Source organism: Coffea arabica, chromosome 2e (assembly GCF_036785885.1).
Source record: "Coffea arabica cultivar ET-39 chromosome 2e, Coffea Arabica ET-39 HiFi, whole genome shotgun sequence".
Classification (NCBI taxonomy): Eukaryota; Viridiplantae; Streptophyta; class Magnoliopsida; order Gentianales; family Rubiaceae; genus Coffea; species Coffea arabica.
Genome location: NC_092313.1, coordinates 74,360,838 through 74,379,783, shown reverse-complemented (window position 1 = coordinate 74,379,783; position 18,946 = coordinate 74,360,838). Strand labels below are relative to the sequence as shown.

The 18,946-nt window shown below is 35.5% G+C and overlaps 2 protein-coding genes across 7 annotated transcripts; both read left to right on the top strand.

Annotated features, from left to right (window-relative positions):
• Positions 1-4,323: 4,323 nt before the first annotated feature.
• On the top strand, positions 4,324-13,328 carry LOC113733100 (SPX domain-containing membrane protein At4g22990-like). 6 transcript variants are annotated; one of them, XM_072081088.1, is made up of 13 exons: positions 4,324-4,494; positions 5,551-5,623; positions 5,724-5,799; positions 5,966-6,058; positions 6,701-6,821; positions 6,996-7,307; positions 7,506-7,610; positions 8,367-8,821; positions 9,337-9,644; positions 9,827-9,996; positions 10,654-10,844; positions 12,235-12,368; positions 12,964-13,328. In XM_072081088.1, exons 4-13 carry the CDS (start codon positions 6,006-6,008, stop codon positions 13,200-13,202), a joined length of 2,088 nt encoding a protein of 695 aa, XP_071937189.1. In that variant the 5' UTR covers positions 4,324-4,494; positions 5,551-5,623; positions 5,724-5,799; positions 5,966-6,005; the 3' UTR covers positions 13,203-13,328. The 6 variants fall into 6 exon arrangements, with proteins under 6 accessions (XP_071937189.1, XP_071937186.1, XP_027115048.1 ...); XM_072081085.1 differs by having other exon boundaries at positions 5,963-6,058; XM_027259247.2 differs by lacking the exon at positions 5,551-5,623.
• A 681-nt stretch (positions 13,329-14,009) lies between these two features.
• On the top strand, positions 14,010-18,838 carry LOC113733099 (ATPase GET3A-like). The gene is made up of 7 exons (XM_027259244.2): positions 14,010-14,480; positions 14,788-14,912; positions 16,091-16,241; positions 17,311-17,421; positions 17,762-17,900; positions 18,001-18,116; positions 18,372-18,838. Exons 1-7 carry the CDS (start codon positions 14,220-14,222, stop codon positions 18,546-18,548), a joined length of 1,080 nt encoding a protein of 359 aa, XP_027115045.1. The 5' UTR covers positions 14,010-14,219; the 3' UTR covers positions 18,549-18,838.
• Positions 18,839-18,946: the final 108 nt, after the last annotated feature.

Sequence of the window (18,946 nt, the reverse complement as noted above, 5' to 3'; positions counted from 1 at the left end):
AAAATGCAATCCAAAATCTTTTGGATTTAAGAGGGAACTATAATGGACCTTAGGGGGAGGGATGGATTGGATGGTTCGGAAGGAGGGAGTGTAAGTAAGAAGTTTCGAATTTAAAGCCTCCCACTTATGTTAAAAAAAAAAAAGAATGGACCCCAAAATACATGACACATATCGAATCTCTACACTACATTTTAAAAAAAAATTCTAGAAAATAACAATCCAAACAAGATCTAAATATTTCTTTGAGGAAATTTCATAGAATTGATATGCGTAAAATGATTTCCCTAATCACCAGATTACCGGATAAAGTTTTTCAACCAATCATTTCTCGAAACTTATCATGGTAAAGAAAGACGAATAGCTACTATCATCATTAGATGTGGTATTATTCGGAAATTGTGGTAGTTTATGGAAAAGTATTTCACTTAATAAAATTTCTATTATAAGTACTTATTGAGTGCTTAAATGCATTATCTGAATCCAATATGTGTAAATACTTTCGAATTTTTGAAATATAATTTTCACTTTATTTAGTTCAGCATTCATGATAAAATTCTAAAAGTTTATTTTTATCTTTGTAGGATAAAAGTTATTTTAAACGCTCCAATAAAAATACTTTTGATACTAAAAACTCTACACCTAATTCCAAATGTTTACCAAACACCCTATAAAAGTGTTTCTATCTATTGGAGGAAGAAAATTCTTGTGGGATCACTGTCTAGTGAGTAGTGACCAGGCTGATGGATCGCCTTTGTCAAAGCAACTATCGTTAGTGACAACAATGACATGGGAATAGTAAACAAACTCTGAGATAAGGTTCTTGTATTTTGTCGGTGGCGTGATGGTAATCTTGTTCTGCAGAAGAGTTTGGGAGGTTTGGGACTTGGGAGTTCTTAACACTGTATCACTTTTGTCTGAGACACAATGAATGGCGAAGTAAAAAGATGGTTAAAAAATAAATAATTGTCAAAAAAATTGCAATCCAAACATGATATCAAATTTTTTTTTCTACAAAAGCATGTAAGTTTGGTGGTAATTTTAGAAGTATTGTAAATAAAGCTACTTCTAGTTTTGGGAAAAAAGTATGTTTTATTTTTCTTGTCTAATTCTAGCTCAGAGTTTTATGTCCTTAAAAATATGATGGTATCTGGAGGATGGGCTTTTAGCTATATTATACAAAATTTGATATTATGTGAGTGCATCATTACATGCGTTAACTGCCTTCTCAAATTCTAACAAAACAACAGAATAACCATAGCCATATATCGCTGATTACATCTGATGATCAAAATTTTGGGAAAGACGAACAAATGGTCCTTGAAATGAAAGCTACATCCAGCTATATCATAAAGGAGAATAGTTCAAATATTTCATTTTCACAGAAAATAACTTCTACTCTTCTAATTCATATACTCTCGATCTCGACTCGCGAGCGGCTCGAGTGAAGTTCGAGTCGAGTTCGACAAGTCGAACTTGAGTTCAAAATATTAAACTCGTGAGTCGGCTCACGAGATCGAGTTCGAGAAAACTAAATCAAGGTTCAGCTCGATTAGACTAAAAGTCGACTCAACTCGACTCGTTTGGAGCCCTAGTGTATGTGTGTCCGTGCGCGCATGTAAAGACTGAAACACTCGTGACCTATAAAGTATGCGTTTGAAGAATAGAGACATTTTAGTCTTTCACCTAATAGAAAACGAAAAAATGTGCATGAAACCAAAAAACGCATCATTATCCTTATTTTCACGGCCAATATGTTTAATTGCTTTAGGGCCACACCTGGCAATTGTTCTCGATCATGTTGAAGTCCTCATGTCTCCCGTATGGCATCTGTAACAATTGGGAGAGTTTTACGGTCCCTTTTTGGTACTGTATGGACATTTATTTACCGGAGGATGTAGAGGTAAAAATATATATATTATACAGGTCGAGAAGGCGACATTTCACTGGTGGCCAAAATCGATATGACTGAACAAGAATCTTGATGCAGAGCCTCAGAGAACAAAGTTAAAACTAAACCATTACTTTCAATTGTGGTAAATCTGCCGTCGAATTATCTTGCAGTTTTGTGCCAACCACGTTCAAAGTGGTTGCTATCTTTATTGTAACAATCAGTTAGCAATATTCATTAAGCAATCTAATATTGTGCCTTGTAGGCATTAGACCTAAATGTTAACTTCTTTATTTTTTTTCCCTTCTTTTGTTTTGGATGAAAAGAATCAAGAAAGTGATGAAAAGTAAGGGGATCGCGAGAGCAAATTAAAGATATATATGAGAGCAAATTCCACTTTACGCCCCTGTGGTTTAGCGTTTTTTACATAACCCCCATATGGTTTCAAAAACTATACATAACCCTCTCATGGTTTGAATTAAAGTGTCAAAGTGACGTAAATAGTCACTCGTAACGGTACATGACACATTCACCCCGTATGATTTTTATATTTTACTATATAACCCCCTTATGGTTTTCAAAATATACACATAACCCCCCTTGGTTAATAAATAATTTTCAACTTAACATAAGGGTATTTTTGACATTTTAGGTGACTCCGTTACGAATGGTCATTCCTGTCACTTTGACACTTTAATTCAAACCATAAGGGGGTTATGTATAGCTTTTAAAACCATAGAAGGGTTATGTAAAAAAACGTTAAACCACGTGGGCGTAAAGTGGAATTTGCCCTATATATGACAGTGATGGCAATATAGGTGACAAATTTTGTGTATTAGCATCCTACAACACAGAATAGATATAGGTGCTCATTAATCGAGAGGAGAAATTTTTGTAAGATTGATGCGGTTTCATATTTCTTTCAAATTTTGACCTAATCAAATCCTGAAATCCACCTATTTTCTGACTTTCTATAGCTTAATAAATTAATCATATTGGAGTTGACATAAATCCCAGCTTTGTAATTTAATTTTGTATGCATCTGAAACATTTCCTTGATTGGATTATCATATTCACACTTTCCGTGAATACACTTCTCAATCACTTTTTATCTCAGGTATATCAACTCGTTACATTACATTTTTTTTAAAATAAAATTTCAAAAAAAAAAAAAAAGTAATCCAAACGGGCTTATAACGTCCTTATAACTTGGTCCACAAAAAATGACTTTAAATTGTAGGGCTACAGATTAAAGGGCCAAGCCAACAAGAAACTAGTGTTTTCCTCGTGCCTAAAAGAATCTTTGAGTGGTGGCTATCCCTATCAGATACCTAGACATAACAATAGCTACAAGTGCCCTTCATTGTCACATATTTTTGAAGATCAAGTATGAAGCTTAATAGGCAAACATGTCAAGAATAAAGGAAGCTAAGTATTAAAATGGTTAGCTTTATGCTAATATATAAGCATTTCCTAAGCACAGCTGTGGAAGACAATCCAGAATCCTCTCTTAGAAGTCTTGGTGAAAATGAGATTTGAAACTATTTTTTAACTATTGATAGTGAAAGCTTCTGCGAAGCACCGATGGAACTTAATTATCTATTATGGTTAAGACATTATGAGACCATATATTATAATAGTATTAGTAACATAATGAGATTTGAATCCGAACCATAATACCTAATTTTAACCTTATATGATGGTGCAAAGAGAATTATGTAATTGATGGTCCCCTAATAGATTGGCATCATGTTAACAAAAAAAGACCCTCAAATCTTCAAACCCGCAATGACTTTGCAGTAGCATGCCTCCTCCGAATCATGTCTTGGGATATGACAGTACCCTTCACAGGGAAAAGCCAATGCTACAACAAAGACTTCAACGTTAATTACGCATTAATGAAAATGAATTAAAGCTGAACAATTTTAAAGAAGTCATCCGCACAAATAATAGCAGTATCGATAACTTTAGTTTTAAAGCAACTTCAATGACATTACACGACGATGTTGTCGTATAATTACTAATTTTATCATATCCTTCAGTTCTCTCTATTGCACGGATCGGGGACTCTCTAGTTCATTCAACTCAAGTCGATCTAATTTTTATAAATTCGATATAAATTCGTACGATCTTGATGTAATCGTAAATTCCAGACACAAGTCGACAAAATCTCCATTTACATCAAAATTATACATTTATACCATTCTTGTATGAATTACAATGAGTTCTTTCTTATCCAACCTCATCATATAACATAAGACTAATAATAACAATAATAATAATTTGTATGGTATTTCTCACTGAAAACGACTTCTATTGTTCTATTTGCCATCACTCGATCTGGTACAATATTCCTTTGTACGACAGTGCCAATACTTGTACGACCGACCAAGTTTCCCATAAATCACTTGCCTCAGAAAGTGCCCTCCAGCATATGGCCCTTGCTCCATTGCCCATCCCATTCATTCCGCCAAAACTCGCACAAACACACCTAGCTAAGTTAACATCTTCCATGTCCACCAACCACATATTGTCTCTGAAGCTCAGGGAGATGTCTTCTTGAAGTTTTCACGTACTCTGGCCTTCAAATTTCCCATCTCCTGAAGGTACGTACCGGTCATACTTGCATTCATGTACTGCTACTGCGTGATTAATTCAAAGTCTAACTTGCTCTGCATGTCCATGCAAAATTTACTTAATCTACACCATGTCGACTCCTTGCCAGCCTATCTTGATTGCTAACTTCAGCTACTGTTTGGGTTCCTTCAATTATTGGATTTCCTAAATATGTTACTATATATGCACTATTCTTTCTTTATTCGGACATCACCCTCATCATGAATACAGAGACAAGATTGAGCATGATTCTTCCTTCCTTTCATAAATGCCATCATGTTCACCCCATTGTAAATCATGTTCTCTCTATGTAGTATTTACACCTTGCAAAAAGGAATTCCACTTGCAGCTTTTAGTGGATTAAAAAGGGGCACTTTATATTGAGACATATGTGCTAAGGACGATAACTCACCAGCTGAAACTTTGAAAATCGCAATCAAAAAGATTTCTTGGAATTTTATCCTGACCAAAAAGGAAAGCGTGATTGGAGAAAAGATAACAAATGTCTGAGCTGCTTTTCACAATCATTTACTATTGGACAATCTTATGAAATCAATCTGCATTTTTAGAGTAGGAAATTAGGGGCATTGAATTTGGTAGCACAATAAATAAATAAAGACTGAAAATTTAGAAATCAGATTGATTTCCGGATTTTGGTTTAGTGTACAAAATTTCAAGAATCCTCATTGCTTAGCCGTTTCCAATGCTTCATATCACAAAGTCATAAATTATTCAAGTAACAAAAATTAGCAATAAAAACAAATTGAGGATTTAGAAAATGAATTTCTGCTAATAATTTCTTTTATAATTACAAAACCCTTTAAAAAATTTTAAAAAATTATAAAACCCTCCAAACAACCTTAAAGAATTACAAAAAAAAAAAAAAAAAATTCACTGAAGCAAAATTAACTACTTAAAAAAAAAGAAGCAAAGTCGTTTGAAAATTGCTATAGAGTCCTATACGTTGGCACTACTATCACGTGAAATTACGTAAGTTTATGTAAGCATATCACCTTTTCTGAGGCTATACTTTCGATATGTCACAGACTCCACACTTCTGTTCCAATTCTACTTACATAAAAAAAAAAAGGTTGCAGGATTGCAAGGAGACTGACTTAGGTGCTAGATTCTTCTCATTTCTGGTTATCTTTCTCTTCTTTTCAATATATACACACTTGCAATTAAGCTTTGTATGGATGTAAAGCATAAATTTTTTCAGGCTTATGAAGTGCAAATTCATGCACGAGCCCCTTTGTTAGTGTGTGAAGTGTGTGCGTGTGACACTTCAACGTCAGGTAAGGTCTTCAATTGATTCCTGGCAATTGTGGATTGTTTTCTTGTTCTTGCTATCTACTTGGTTGCCTGATTGATTGAACTGACTTTGCATGTGTTGCATGTACGTTCGTTTATGAAAAAAAAATGCAGTTTTTGATCACATAACTTTCTTTCTGATTGCAGTAGTTTTTGGGTGTTTACGCAAAATTTAAGCTCTTTTTAAGGGATGGTGACATTCGGGAAAACGCTCAGACAGAAACAAATTCAAGAATGGCAAGGGTATGTGTTTGGAATAGTTTTTATTGTGCTTTACAAACATCACGTAAAGGAAGCATTGTAGTTCTTTCATTTTCTTTCTAGTAATTCTTTTTCATCAAAGGATCCATTGTTAGTTTAGATGAACTAGTTACTGTAATTATGTTTTTATTTATTTTTGTTTGACGTATATCGCAATAAATTATTAGTTAAGCATATTCTGGGCTGTTAGTTCATTTGCATCTACTTCTAATCTGCTCCCACTTCTGATTCTATTGATTATAACATCTGTCAGGATGTGAATAAAGGGGCATGTCTTATGATTTTAGTTACCCTCTACTCTTTGAAATGTATAGAATGCAGTGTATCAATTATAGGGTTAATGCCATCCTCAGTCAAATTTCATGGATAAATGGTATGGTTTCTCTATGTTTAGCGGAGTACAAGTATCATAAACGATCACTAGCTGTTTCGGCCACAAATTTAGATTTTTAACTAAGACCAATAAATTGTCAGCAGTTTTGTGTACCTTTACTTTTTATCAGAAGTGGTGTTTTACGTCATAAAGACATGCTCAGCATGTATTCAGATTAGTAGCATACTGTTGCAAGTCATATTGCTATCTGATAATGAAGCCACTATGTGTTTGATATAATGTTTGTTTAGATACTACGTTGACTACAAGTTGTTGAAAAGGAAGGTGAAGCGATATGTTGAGCAAATTGAGGTTTCAGCTGAAAATCCAGAGAATGTTATGAAGGACTTTTCCAGGATTCTGGATAAGCAGGTACGAAGCGTGTCCAATGGAACTTGCCAAGTTGCTTAACTAGGCGATTGATGTTAATAGCATGACTGTTTTTTAAGAAAAAATCTCCCAAATCAGTGACGATTATGCTAGCAAATCAACATTATTCGATTGGTGTTAATTGAGTTACTGTTTTATCTCTTCTATAAATTTCAGATTGAAAAGATTGTCCTCTTTTTAATGGAACAACAAGGTGAACTTGCAAGAAGATTATCCGGTCTTGGGGAGCAGCATGATAGTCTTATACAAGAAGCAGATGGAATAAAAGCATCTGAACTATTGGAAGCTTACAGAAATGTAGCAAATGATCTCCTAAGACTTCTGTTTTTTGTTGAAATGAATGCCATTGCCCTGCGCAAGATTTTGAAGAAGTTTGACAAGCGGTTTGGATATCAGTTCACTAATTATTATGTTAAAACCCGGGCAAATCATCCTTATTCTCAACTGAGACAAGTCTTCAAGCATGTGGTAAATACAACTCTTGTTGTCTTGTCTTTCCTGCTTGCCAAGGCTTTCTCAAAAATCTAGTCGTCAACCTTTATTGTTCTGTCGATGTGATATTTGTTTGAGGGTATAATAGAATGATTCTATGTTGCAGAAATTAGGTATAGCAGTCTATTTATTATGAACATCATCATAACCACCTAGGAAACACAATTCATGCAGGGCATTTCAGCAGTGGTTGGCACCATATCCCGCAATATTGCTGATCTCCAAGATCTTCATGGTTGCTATATTTCGATTTATGATCAGCCTGGTCTGCTCCCTCTGGTATTTCCTTGTTCATTTGTTCAACACAAATCTGTTCAGTTAATCAGATACCTTTGCCATTCATTCATTGTACAACCAACGTCCCAGAAAAATAGTTTTTCTTTTGCGAAATGGTTTTTAAAGAGCTAATGCAATGAAAATAACTATCTTTCTGAATTGTATGCATAACTTGAACATGGATTTTGTCTACAGAAATCTGATTGCACAAAAAGATTTATCTACCAAAACCTTAAGCATCATGCACATTAGGATACAGCTTTCCTATTCCAATTACTAATAGATTACATCTAAGGGGAAAAAAATAGGAAAAGAATCCAAGCCACTTCTGGAATATCTGTTTCTATGGTCCAAATCTACAAAAAAATTATAGCTAATGTGCATCTCCATTCAAATTCATTTAACTAGAACAATGAATGATAGCAAATAGAGGGGTGGCAAAACTGTGCCCTTTTTACTTGAAAGGTATATAGTTAACTTTTTCTTCAAAATTTTGCTACTGATTTAGTGATTATATTGCTTACCATTTTTTATGTCTATTTTGGAAGATTTTCTAGCTTTTTGTTCTCCTGTGGCAGTTTTCTAGCTATGAAGCGTAAAAAGGATATACTTTGAGAAAACATTCCAATCTTGTTGCCATTGTTGTATTCTAGCTACCACTTATCTAGGGTTGTAGATGTTTTGAAATGATATCATAATGTACCGTGTTTTCATTTTCTTTCCTATGTATTTAGATATTTTCCTTGCCATCATTTGCAGGACCCTGTCATTAAATCTATTAAAGCAGCAGTAGACCGGCTAATGGATTCAACAGATTTTCTTCATTACTTGGGAAAGCATGCATTTATCATTCCAGATGAATTATCAAGTTCTTCAGAGGATCATGTGGCTGATGATAGATATCACTTTCTATCTCTTCTTTTGAACTTGGCTAACACATTTTTATATATGGTGAATACCTACATAATTGTCCCAACGGCAGACAACTACTCTATGAACCTTGGAGCTGCAGCAACAGTTTGTGGGGTTATAATTGGATCCATGGCTGTTGCACAGGTGTTCTCCTCAGTATATTTCAGCGCATGGTCAAATAAATCATACGTGAAGCCTCTCCTATTCAGCACCATTGTTCTTCTGATTGGAAACACCTTATACGCCCTGGCTTTTGATCTAAACTCTATATATGTACTTCTAGTTGGGAGATTGTTTTGTGGGTAAGTATATATACTTCTTTGTTCTTGTAGGATTCTTCTCTTACACTTGCACACTGATAGTCAATTGAACACGTACTTTGATTATACCCTTTTTTAGATAGGCATGTGACAATGTGATAGCATGATTTCCCTACTTCAGCAATTTACTTTCATTGGGCATGCTTTTCCCTCAAAAATGGTCTTCTGATACATTGAACTTGTGGCCACCTAGTAATAATTATAGATATACCTATGCCAACCTTACTTTTCTAAGATAATACCCAAATAGAGACCTGTGCATCCTTGATTAAGTTGGAAATTACTTTACCCATTAAAATTGACCTATTTTTTTCAATTTCACGTTACAAGAAAAGTATGCTGTTATTTCTTGTGGCAACATTAAAAGTTCTTCTGAATCAACTAGACAAAAAAGGAAAAGTGAAAGAAAGAAAAGAAACCAGTTGTTTACATGCGTTACTTTAGTGATTGTGTAAAGAAAAGAAACCAATTTCCAATGGTGAATATTTTTGTCTCAGGTTGGGTTCTGCTAGAGCCATTAACAGGCGTTACATTAGTGATTGTGTCCCTCGTAATTTGCGGATGAAGGCTTCTGCTGCCTTCGTCTGTGCTAGTGCACTTGGAATGGCATGTGGACCTGCCCTTGCTTGTTTACTCCAAACCAATTTTAAGATGTTCAAATTAACATTCAATGAAGTCACGCTACCAGGATGGGTTATGGCATTTGCATGGCTTCTGTATCTGTTTTGGTTATGGATATTCTTTCAAGAGCCCTCAAATGAAAATAAGGAGAATAAGAGTACTGCACAACAGACGATGCGAAGTGGTATGTAACATGACTTGATGAATCTTTATTGTGGTTGTACTTGTACAGTTTTAACTCCATTCTGCTTCCATTATCTTTCCTTCCACAAACAACAGTTACACTTTTTATTGTTCTCATAATGGAATATGAACACTAGCTGTATAGGAACCAAAGGCATTATGGTTTCATTGGTTTGTCTACAGAGAATATATTCATAGAGAACAGTGTTGCTCAGCCATTGATTTTAAGCTTGGAAGAAACGCAAGAAGATGAAGACCGTGAATTTGATGTTTCAGAGGAAGCTGCTGAAGAAAGTCGCAAACCCGTCACTTCCCTGATGTCTGCATACAAGTTGCTAACTCCATCTGTAAAGGTTTGCCTGTTTCCCTTTTATGTCGGACTCATGTCTGGTCAATAGCATACCATGCTTTCACTACATTCTCAGCTTTCAGGAAATAATTGTTAGCTATGTGGTTTTTGGGAATCATGTGACGTCTTAAGCTTACACTATGAAAATAAGAGTTTAAAATATTCTAGTCTTATTCATACCCCGTGCTAAGTGTTTCCCTCAAGTTAGGCCGGTAACATCTTCATATTGTGCCCATGGTTTGCCATCGCGGGTCGCAGTCACGTCGCGATCTCGGTTGTTCCACATCTGTCGCGGCATATCGGTTGAATATCAGATGATATGCACATTATAGCACATGAAAGTTTCCAAAAATTTTGAAAAAATTACTAAAATTAGAAAATACCGAAAAAGGCACAATTTAAAAAAATATCCGAGTCGACTCCGAATGGATTTGGATATATCGGCCGATACCATGCATCACGGATTCGAATCGGCCAATATCAGCCGAGTTAGAGCGAGTCGTCACCGATATGGTAATATCTGCGATTCGGAGATTGGTATCGTACCGGTCTCCTCCGTTCTAGTTACGACTCGGCCGATATTGCGAACATGATTGTACCCTTTTGAGTATGATTTCCATAGCTAGAATACTGCTTGATATAGTCTTTGCCAACTCTGCAGGTTCAACTATTTATATACTTCATGCTCAAGTATGCGATGGAAATTTTACTGGCTGAATCAAGCGTCGTCACAACATACTACTTCATATGGTCTTCAAGCAAGGTGGCAATTTTCCTGGCATGTCTTGGATTAACAGTTCTTCCGGTGAACATATTCGTTGGAAGCTATCTCAGCAATATATTGGAAGAAAGGTAAGCACACTATTTCTTATAAAAAAAAAGAAAATGGTATATCTCAAATCTGCAAATCTTTATTGTTTTATGTTCATTTGCAAATTAAAGCACACAAACTTGGGCAAACAAAAACTTAGAGACAGAGAAATGAGAGACAAAAGGCAAAAGGAGGACAAAAGGTTCTTGTTGGTTGGTATGGAAAAAGAAAGACAGAGGAGCGAGAACTAACACATAAGGAGAAAAAAGAAAAGAAAAACACAACGTTTTTGCATGTACATATATGAAGAAGGAACATGGAGAACTGGAAAAGGAAAGCTAAGGGAAATAACATTATCAAATTGTCATTTCAATACATAGGCAGAGGGACTCTTCTCATTAGGGTTTTCAACCTTGAAACTGATCCCTGCGTTTGGCTAGTAGATGTTTGAAAAATCATTTTCTTAACTCTTAAACTTCGAATCTAGCATCATGACTTCTATCACCGTTTACATCTGAGAAACTAGCACGAAGATCCTTTGAAGAGATCATAGTTCTGTAAAATTAAGTTTGTAGAGCGGACGCCATGAAGTTTTGATGTCTGGCCCGGAAATATCTTTCCAGTGTATTCACACATGGTGGTCAAGGTCTAATAGATTGTTTCAAAACTTACAAATGTTTACCAGCACATATTGGCCTGGTGTTCACATAACTTGCAGCTAGTTTGTCATTTTTTTCTCTAGCAGACATTTAGATAATAGAGTATTGTTACGCGTATAAACATTTCTTCCTTCCTGGATGGAGAATCTAAAGTGTCTCATTAAGCTTTATAGCAAATTTTACCATTCGGCAATAGTCATCTAATGAATGATGTTGCAACAAAAATCAGAAGAACACCATGATTGACCTTGAACATTTGAAAGCTCTCAGATCACTAGTCTTCAAGCTTTTGGTGAGAAGAAAAACTCTGCAAATATTGACTTGATCAATTGATAGAAAATAAACACGCACAATGCCTGCCGTAAATGTTAGAGAGCAGAAAGTAACTGACACAATTTGGAGGACTTGTGCAATGAGAGACAAATGCAACAAGAGGAAATGACTCTGCAAATGACATTCCTTGAATATATGATACCATGGACCTAGCCATTATTCTTGAAGAGTTAATGATGGGTAGTTAATTTTTTCACTTTAAACATACTTAGCTCCATTATTGTCAGTTTAGTTGGAAGTAATATGGAAGGGTAGTTATGAAACCAACAGAGTTCATATATTTGTCCACCTAGATTTTGACAACTAGATGCTACTCTCACTTGCATTGGCTATACTACCATGTATTTGGTAACTGATCATGCATGAACGATACCATTAGCTATACATTTCCATTTCCGTAAATGTAGTATTTTGATTAACTTGATGATTGGAACTACAGGCAAGTTTTACTCGCATCAGAAGTTATGGTATGCTTGGGGATATTATTTAGCTTCAATGTGACGAATCCTTACTCTATTCCTCAATATGTCTGCTCAGCCCTTGTCACATTTGTATCAGCTGAAGTTCTTGAAGGTAATATGCTTTTTATTCAGCACTCCTATGCATGGTGAGTGCCAACCTTAAATCTTAATGTTACGATATTGTTTAACTTTATGGACTTGTGCCATTAGCCAGCTAACTCTCCTTATTTATGCCCAATCCACATAACAACTGACCAGAAACCTAGTGACAAAAAACTACTGATCTCTAAATCATCAGTCTGCGCCTTTAGGAAAGTTACTGTTCATCCTGTAGATGGCATTCAGGGCACGCTGCAAGTTTACTGCAGAAACTTATCCTTGATAACACAAATATGCTCTCAGTTTTGTTTTCCTATGCTCATTTTAGGAACTGAGGCAGTTAAGTGCATGAGCTGGCAAGTTCATTGTACAGGGTATTGTTAGATGTTTGTCTTGTAAACAATCCACTGCATTTGTCAGATGATAATATCACTTTAGTGACGGTCTAATGTATGGATGATTGGCCATTAAAGATTAGCAGGCATGTACATGACTTGATATGTGTGCCAAATCCAATAGTTGATGGCCATAAAACAGCCTGACACAATTTCGGTACCTCACTCAAAATCAAAGTGACAGTTTACTGAATGAGTCCAGCTTTCTTGCAGGTGTTAATCTATCTCTACTGTCTCGAGTTATGTCATCTCGGCTTTCAAAAGGGACCTATAATGGTGGACTTCTATCAACAGAAGCTGGGACTCTAGCGCGAGTAATCGCAGATGGTACAATAACCCTGGCGGGTTACTGGGGAATGAGTAGGCTATTGAATATCACCCTACTTCCTTCCCTTGCAATTTGCATTTGCTCAATCATAGGCACCTGCTTTACTTACAACTCTCTGTACTGATCATCAATCAGCATATACGTATATAGAGGATAACAATATATGCACCTATAACCAAACTTGTAAATGAACAATTATTACTGCAGGTCAATGTAATATAGCTTCTAAGCCCCTTGTGGGCTTCTCCCTTGCTGCAGAACATCGTTGGAAATTATGTTCCAGGCATGTAAAGTAAGAAACAACTTCATATCAAAAAAAAAAAAAATTGAAAAAAATAGAGAAAGGTATGATAATGTCGGAGCTTCACCAAATTAATGTTCCCATTCATTAAGACAAACTTTACTTAATGCCAGATCTTTGTTAAATAGTAGTTGTAGACAGAAAATTTTAGAAGAAAATGAGCATGGAGCAGTAATATTACTCAACGCAAAGAAAAAAATACAATTGCAACAAAGGAAAATCATAGAGTATATTTACCATGTTTCTAAGAAGTGCAAAAGTATATACACCAACAATTAACAAAAAAGAAATTGTAAGAAAATTGCAATCCGTTTTTGGTTGTTTGGAACATAATTTTCTAACAAATTTTTTTTTTATTTTTCATGTATACTTTTCAATTACCTTATCAACGCATATATATATATATATATTAAATCGTTACCGTTCATTTTTTTTTTTTTAAAAAAAAAAGACTTCAAAAAAATAACATTAATCTATAGTATAGAAAGTAACTTGATTTAGTAATTCTACCACTGTTAAGGTGTTGAGTGCAGAAAGAATCGGGACCCTCAAATTTCATAACGATTTGATCGGTGCCGTGAACCATCTGGCACAGTTCTTTGTCTGATATTGAGGCCTCTGTCGTTGTCTGAAGTCGTGGGCAAAGTGGTTTGCAACGCGAAAACGCTCCTAATAAACGCTTGTGCTCTTCTTCTACCCAAATCAACAAAACTTTTTGTTGGTAGTAAAATTTTTCTGGGTTTACCATAAATCTCAAGAAAAATAAGAACTTGATGGGAGAATAAGAAGGGGAGGCATAATTGATTGAATAAGCTTTGAATTGTCGGTAAATAGTGATAGATGGATTCAAATCAAGAACTACCGGAGGGAACGGTACAGAACATCCTAGACCAGGAAAGTCTCAAGTGGGTTTTTGTGGGAGGGAAAGGTGGAGTTGGAAAGACAACTTGCAGCTCTATATTGTCAATTCTTCTTTCCAGAGTCCGATCTTCTGTGCTTATCATATCTACCGACCCTGCCCACAATCTCAGCGATGCCTTCCAACAAAAATTCACCAAGAATCCTATCCTTGTCAATGGCTTCTCCAATTTGTATGCCATGGTATTTCAATTATTCAATCAGACTTTTGGCTTTGAGTTCTTGAACTTTTTCAATTTGTGTTTTTTTTTTTGTTTCCTTATTATGTAGATTCCAGATGAAAAATTTCGAATCCTATTTAGTGAGTTTTTATTGATTGCCCTTTTCTTGTTCAGTTAGGTTTTCTATGCTGTAATTGAATGCACACTAAGGACAAAATCGTTTTTTGTAGAATGATGGGGTTCAGGTTTAATTGGTAATTGACGTAAATAATGTGAGGTTCTATTGAACCATTTTTGTTCAGAATTAAATTTGAGGTTTTGGCGTGTAGGAAGTTGATCCAACAGTGGAGAACGAAGAAACAGCTAGTTCAGATGGGATGGACGGTTTTTTGTCTGATCTAGCGAATGCAATTCCTGGAATAGATGAGGCCATGAGTTTTGCAGAAATGCTTAAGTATGTCTTTTTAACATTGCTGCTAATGTCATGGGCTTCTACATTCTTCAAACATTTACTGCTGCTATCTCTCTTGCATTTTAATCTAATCAGAAGCTAATTTGTATTTAAGTTCTAAAGATGTTGGATCTACACTTTATTCATTTTGAGTTTGTGATGCTACATAATTAATTGGTAGAGGTATAAGAAAGAAGATGTGAACACTATGTTCCCTGAGCCTAAAAACCCCAAAAAAAAGGTTCCTTTTCAGCACTTCTATGCTGTGAGTGGTGGGGAAAAGGGAATACTGGTTCAATGTGCTGAAAGCCATATTAATCTCCTTGTAAGTTTGTTATGCTGCATATATCCTCTAGTGGCTACTGTTCAATTGTTTTTGGGTTTGTAATGAAAAGTTCACGTGCACTGACTACACATCAAAGATTGTATAGAACTGTCTCTGAGAGAGAATGAGTGTTTTAGTTTTCAAAGTTGTTGACTTGTATCTTTACTAGAGTTGATTTTGGGATACAACAAATGATGCAAGATCAATGTACCACTTAACTGCTATGAGTTCTTTTGAGCTATGGAAAATCTTCTGAGCTGGCTGCTGGGTTTGTCAATTCTTATTATCTAGAGCCTATTCCCTACCAACCAACTTTTTTTGGCGCGGCATGGATGTTGAGATAAAAACTGGATACCTGGACTTTTCATGAGTGTTGGAGGCAGGTTCTTCTATTGAAAAGAGAAACAATCAAGGACAATGATTATAGATATCTGAATTACGAAATGCCATATCTAAGCAAAAGACATGCTAAGCAGCATGTCTGAGCAACTGGTGCTCTCTTCAGTTTTTCAAAATATGTTAAGCAGCATGTGTCACTGGCTTTTAGTATGACTGTATTTGCTGATGTTCTTTTTTGTTTTAGGTTATTAGTCACGATTATTTGGGGCATTAAAATATTTGTTACATGTGAATAAGTTTGCCATTATTTCTTCCTTTCACTGTTGAAAATAGATTGGTGGACATATCCAGTTTTGAGAATTAAATTACTCAGTAAACTTGATTGATATGTTTCCTTTGATGTGACTGATGATATTGTTTTACAAATTGTTGTATGACGTGAGTGATGATATTGTTTTATGAATTGTCGTCCATTTCATGTCAATTCTTAACACATCTTGCACATTTTCTTCTTCAGATTAGTGCAAACAATGGATTATTCCGTTATAGTATTTGATACAGCTCCAACTGGACATACACTTCGTCTGTTACAATTTCCATCGACATTAGAGAAGGGTCTGGCCAAGATGATGAGCTTAAAAAGTAAATTTGGTGGTTTGATAAGCCAGGTGTGTTTGTGGTTTGTCTGCAGGCTTAAGTCAACTGAACTTTCTCTTACTGCTTTCTTCATTAGATTGGGGTATCTTGATGTGTTGCTGACTAGATCATAGTTATTGCTTTATGTGTATTGGTGTAAATTTTGGATTTCTATTTAGTTAATTATATTACTATGACTTATCTCAATGATTTTGCAACCAAGTTTACTGCTGTCTCAATTATTTATCTCTTCTAGCTTTTTCCATTTTAAGTTGAGACTAAACAAGCAAGCCACATGTTCAAATAGCTAAGCAGCGAGCATGTTGGTTAATATCTTTTTTTTGTTTCACTACATGCAACACTCCGTTTTAGGTAGTTCTGTTGAAGGTTGATGTTGCATGAAAGCCAGAAGGTGAAAGCATGAACAGGGTGATTTGCAGGAGGAGAGGGAGGAAGGAGAGATGAGAGTAGAAGCTAGCCCTAATGTTTAATCTTGTGATTTAACATCTTGTAGGATGGCATAGCCTCTAAATAGCCTACCAATAGGCATGGGTATTGAGTGAACATAGTCGATATGTTGCTGACAATAAGTATTCAAGTAGTTATAGACATGGGCTATAAGGCAAATAGATGATGCGAGGACATGAGCATTCCCTAACATATGTCCATTATTGAACCCACCGTAATGTGCAAAAAGCTAGTTGTATCGCCGAATCAGGTATGAGAAACTAAGAGAAAAAAGTACCATTTATTGGTTGAAGCATCTGACTGACCAAGAAACCACGTGGTACTAAATAGGCTCCCTCTCTTGTGCTAGCATACATTACATACTAGAAGCCGTGGGGTGAGGTGTTAAAGGGTGAGTATTTGTCGTATGCCTTCGATTTAGAAGAACAAAGTCCCTTCCTACTATTAAAGGATAAGGTTCAGAAACTTCTGTTTTAGGCCTGTATAATGAAAGTCTACTGCTTCGGCTTGATGTAGATGGTAACTGCTTATGGACTTTTTTTCACTTTTCTCTTGCATTTTTGGTGTGTCTTTCATGTGTGGTTTATTTCACTCATAATGTAATTTATTCATATTAGAAACTATTTCTGGCAGATGTCACGTCTCTTTGGTGCTGATGATGAATTCGGCGAGGATGCAATTCTTGGAAAGTTGGAAGGCATGAAAGATGTGATTGAACAAGTGAATAAGCAGTTTAAAGATCCAGTAAGATCTTACTCTTGAGAAGCTTTTCTGTTACCGATGGCTTGTAAATAGCAAATTCCTTCTGCAATAATAGTCATCATGATTGAGCTGCTTCACATGTTGGAGTCAATTTTTGGGCAGAAAAAATGAAATAGTATTGAAAAGCACTTGAGACCATATTAGACTAATGCTTGATTACTATTGCTTTTGCTACTTCCTCTCTCCATCTTGAGTGAACTGGCTTGAGGCAACTGGATGACAACACACTGTTGCTCATGCATGCTACCTTGTTTTGGCTGCAAGTTTGTGCAACTGTTCCACTTAATTAATCATTCCACTAATGTCTATTTTATTGTCGCAGGACTTAACTACATTTGTTTGTGTTTGCATCCCCGAATTTCTCTCTCTGTATGAAACTGAAAGACTCGTTCAGGAACTCACCAAATTTGAGATAGATACACACAATATTATTATTAATCAAGTACTGTTTGATGAAGAAGGTACTTTTCCATTTTTCAAATGTGTAGTTTTCTTGACTGAATAACATGTTTACTTTGAAAACAATGGCATTCCACTTACGTGTCTGTGTTTATGATTTAGCTGTGGAATCCAAGTTACTAAGGGCTAGGATGCGGATGCAACAAAAGTATTTGGATCAATTCTACCTGCTATACGATGATTTTCACATTAGCAAGTTGCCCTTGCTGCCACAAGAGGTATAAAGATTCTCTTTTTCTATTCTTCTTCCTCGATTGTTGAAGTGTCATGACTTTTCTCATCAATTCATTTGACAAGAATTGTCATTATCTAAAATGGCAAAATTGAGAAGTCTGTGATCCTAGATGTTCTGATCAACTTGTAATTGAGAAGATCAAAGCCTGATGCACACTTTTTTGCAGTCATATTTCTTACCTGAAATTATATTTGATTATCTTGTGTGGTCTGACTGAACAAGCAATGAGGTTTTATAGGTTTGTGGGGTTGAAGCACTGGAATCATTTTCACGCCATTTTCTATCACCATATCAACCTTCCCTTGTTCGAGGAACTGTGGAAGAGTTACAGGAGAGGATATCAGCACTGAGAGAACAGTTGAAAGATGCTGAAGCGCAATTAGAAAAAATCAGAAAAGGGAAACAGAAGGTTTGATTGAAAAGAAAAAGAATCAGAAAAGGGTGCATTTATGGGCCAATATCGTCAGTCACAAAAGCATTCTGTGCTTTTGTTGGATTTTTCAGACCGTTCAGATGCATAAACTTTTTTTGATTGTCATTATCTTTATTAAATTGATGCATAAACTTTATTCATATAAGTTATTTGTACCCTTCAGGCAGAAATACTTTTCATATATTGAATGTGTTGTAGCTTAGCCAAACAGAATTGTAGATTTTCCATGGACATCAATTTTGATTAAGCATCTCGGAATAATTTTTGTTGCTCGTCCGATGACTACTTGTTGAATGCTTCGCTTCGTTCTTCTCCTCATTTAACATTTCATGTTGTATCACGAATTTGTCAGGTTTGGGAAGTTATTTATTATTTCAGCT

What these genes read in the sequence shown, in the direction of transcription:
- LOC113733099 (XM_027259244.2), top strand. Translation starts at nt 14,220, where the DNA reads ATGGATTCAAATCAAGAACTACCGGAGGGAACGGTACAGAACATCCTA. An exon ending in TCTCCAATTTGTATGCCATG is followed by an intron (nt 14,481 to 14,787) that starts GTATTTCAATTA and finishes TTTGGCGTGTAG; the next exon opens with GAAGTTGATCCAACAGTGGA. An exon ending in TGCCCTTGCTGCCACAAGAG is followed by an intron (nt 18,117 to 18,371) that starts GTATAAAGATTC and finishes GAGGTTTTATAG; the next exon opens with GTTTGTGGGGTTGAAGCACT.
- LOC113733100 (XM_072081089.1), top strand. Translation starts at nt 6,006, where the DNA reads ATGGTGACATTCGGGAAAACGCTCAGACAGAAACAAATTCAAGAATGG. An exon ending in ACAACAGACGATGCGAAGTG is followed by an intron (nt 9,645 to 9,826) that starts GTATGTAACATG and finishes GTTTGTCTACAG; the next exon opens with AGAATATATTCATAGAGAAC. An exon ending in AGCAATATATTGGAAGAAAG is followed by an intron (nt 10,845 to 12,234) that starts GTAAGCACACTA and finishes TTGGAACTACAG; the next exon opens with GCAAGTTTTACTCGCATCAG.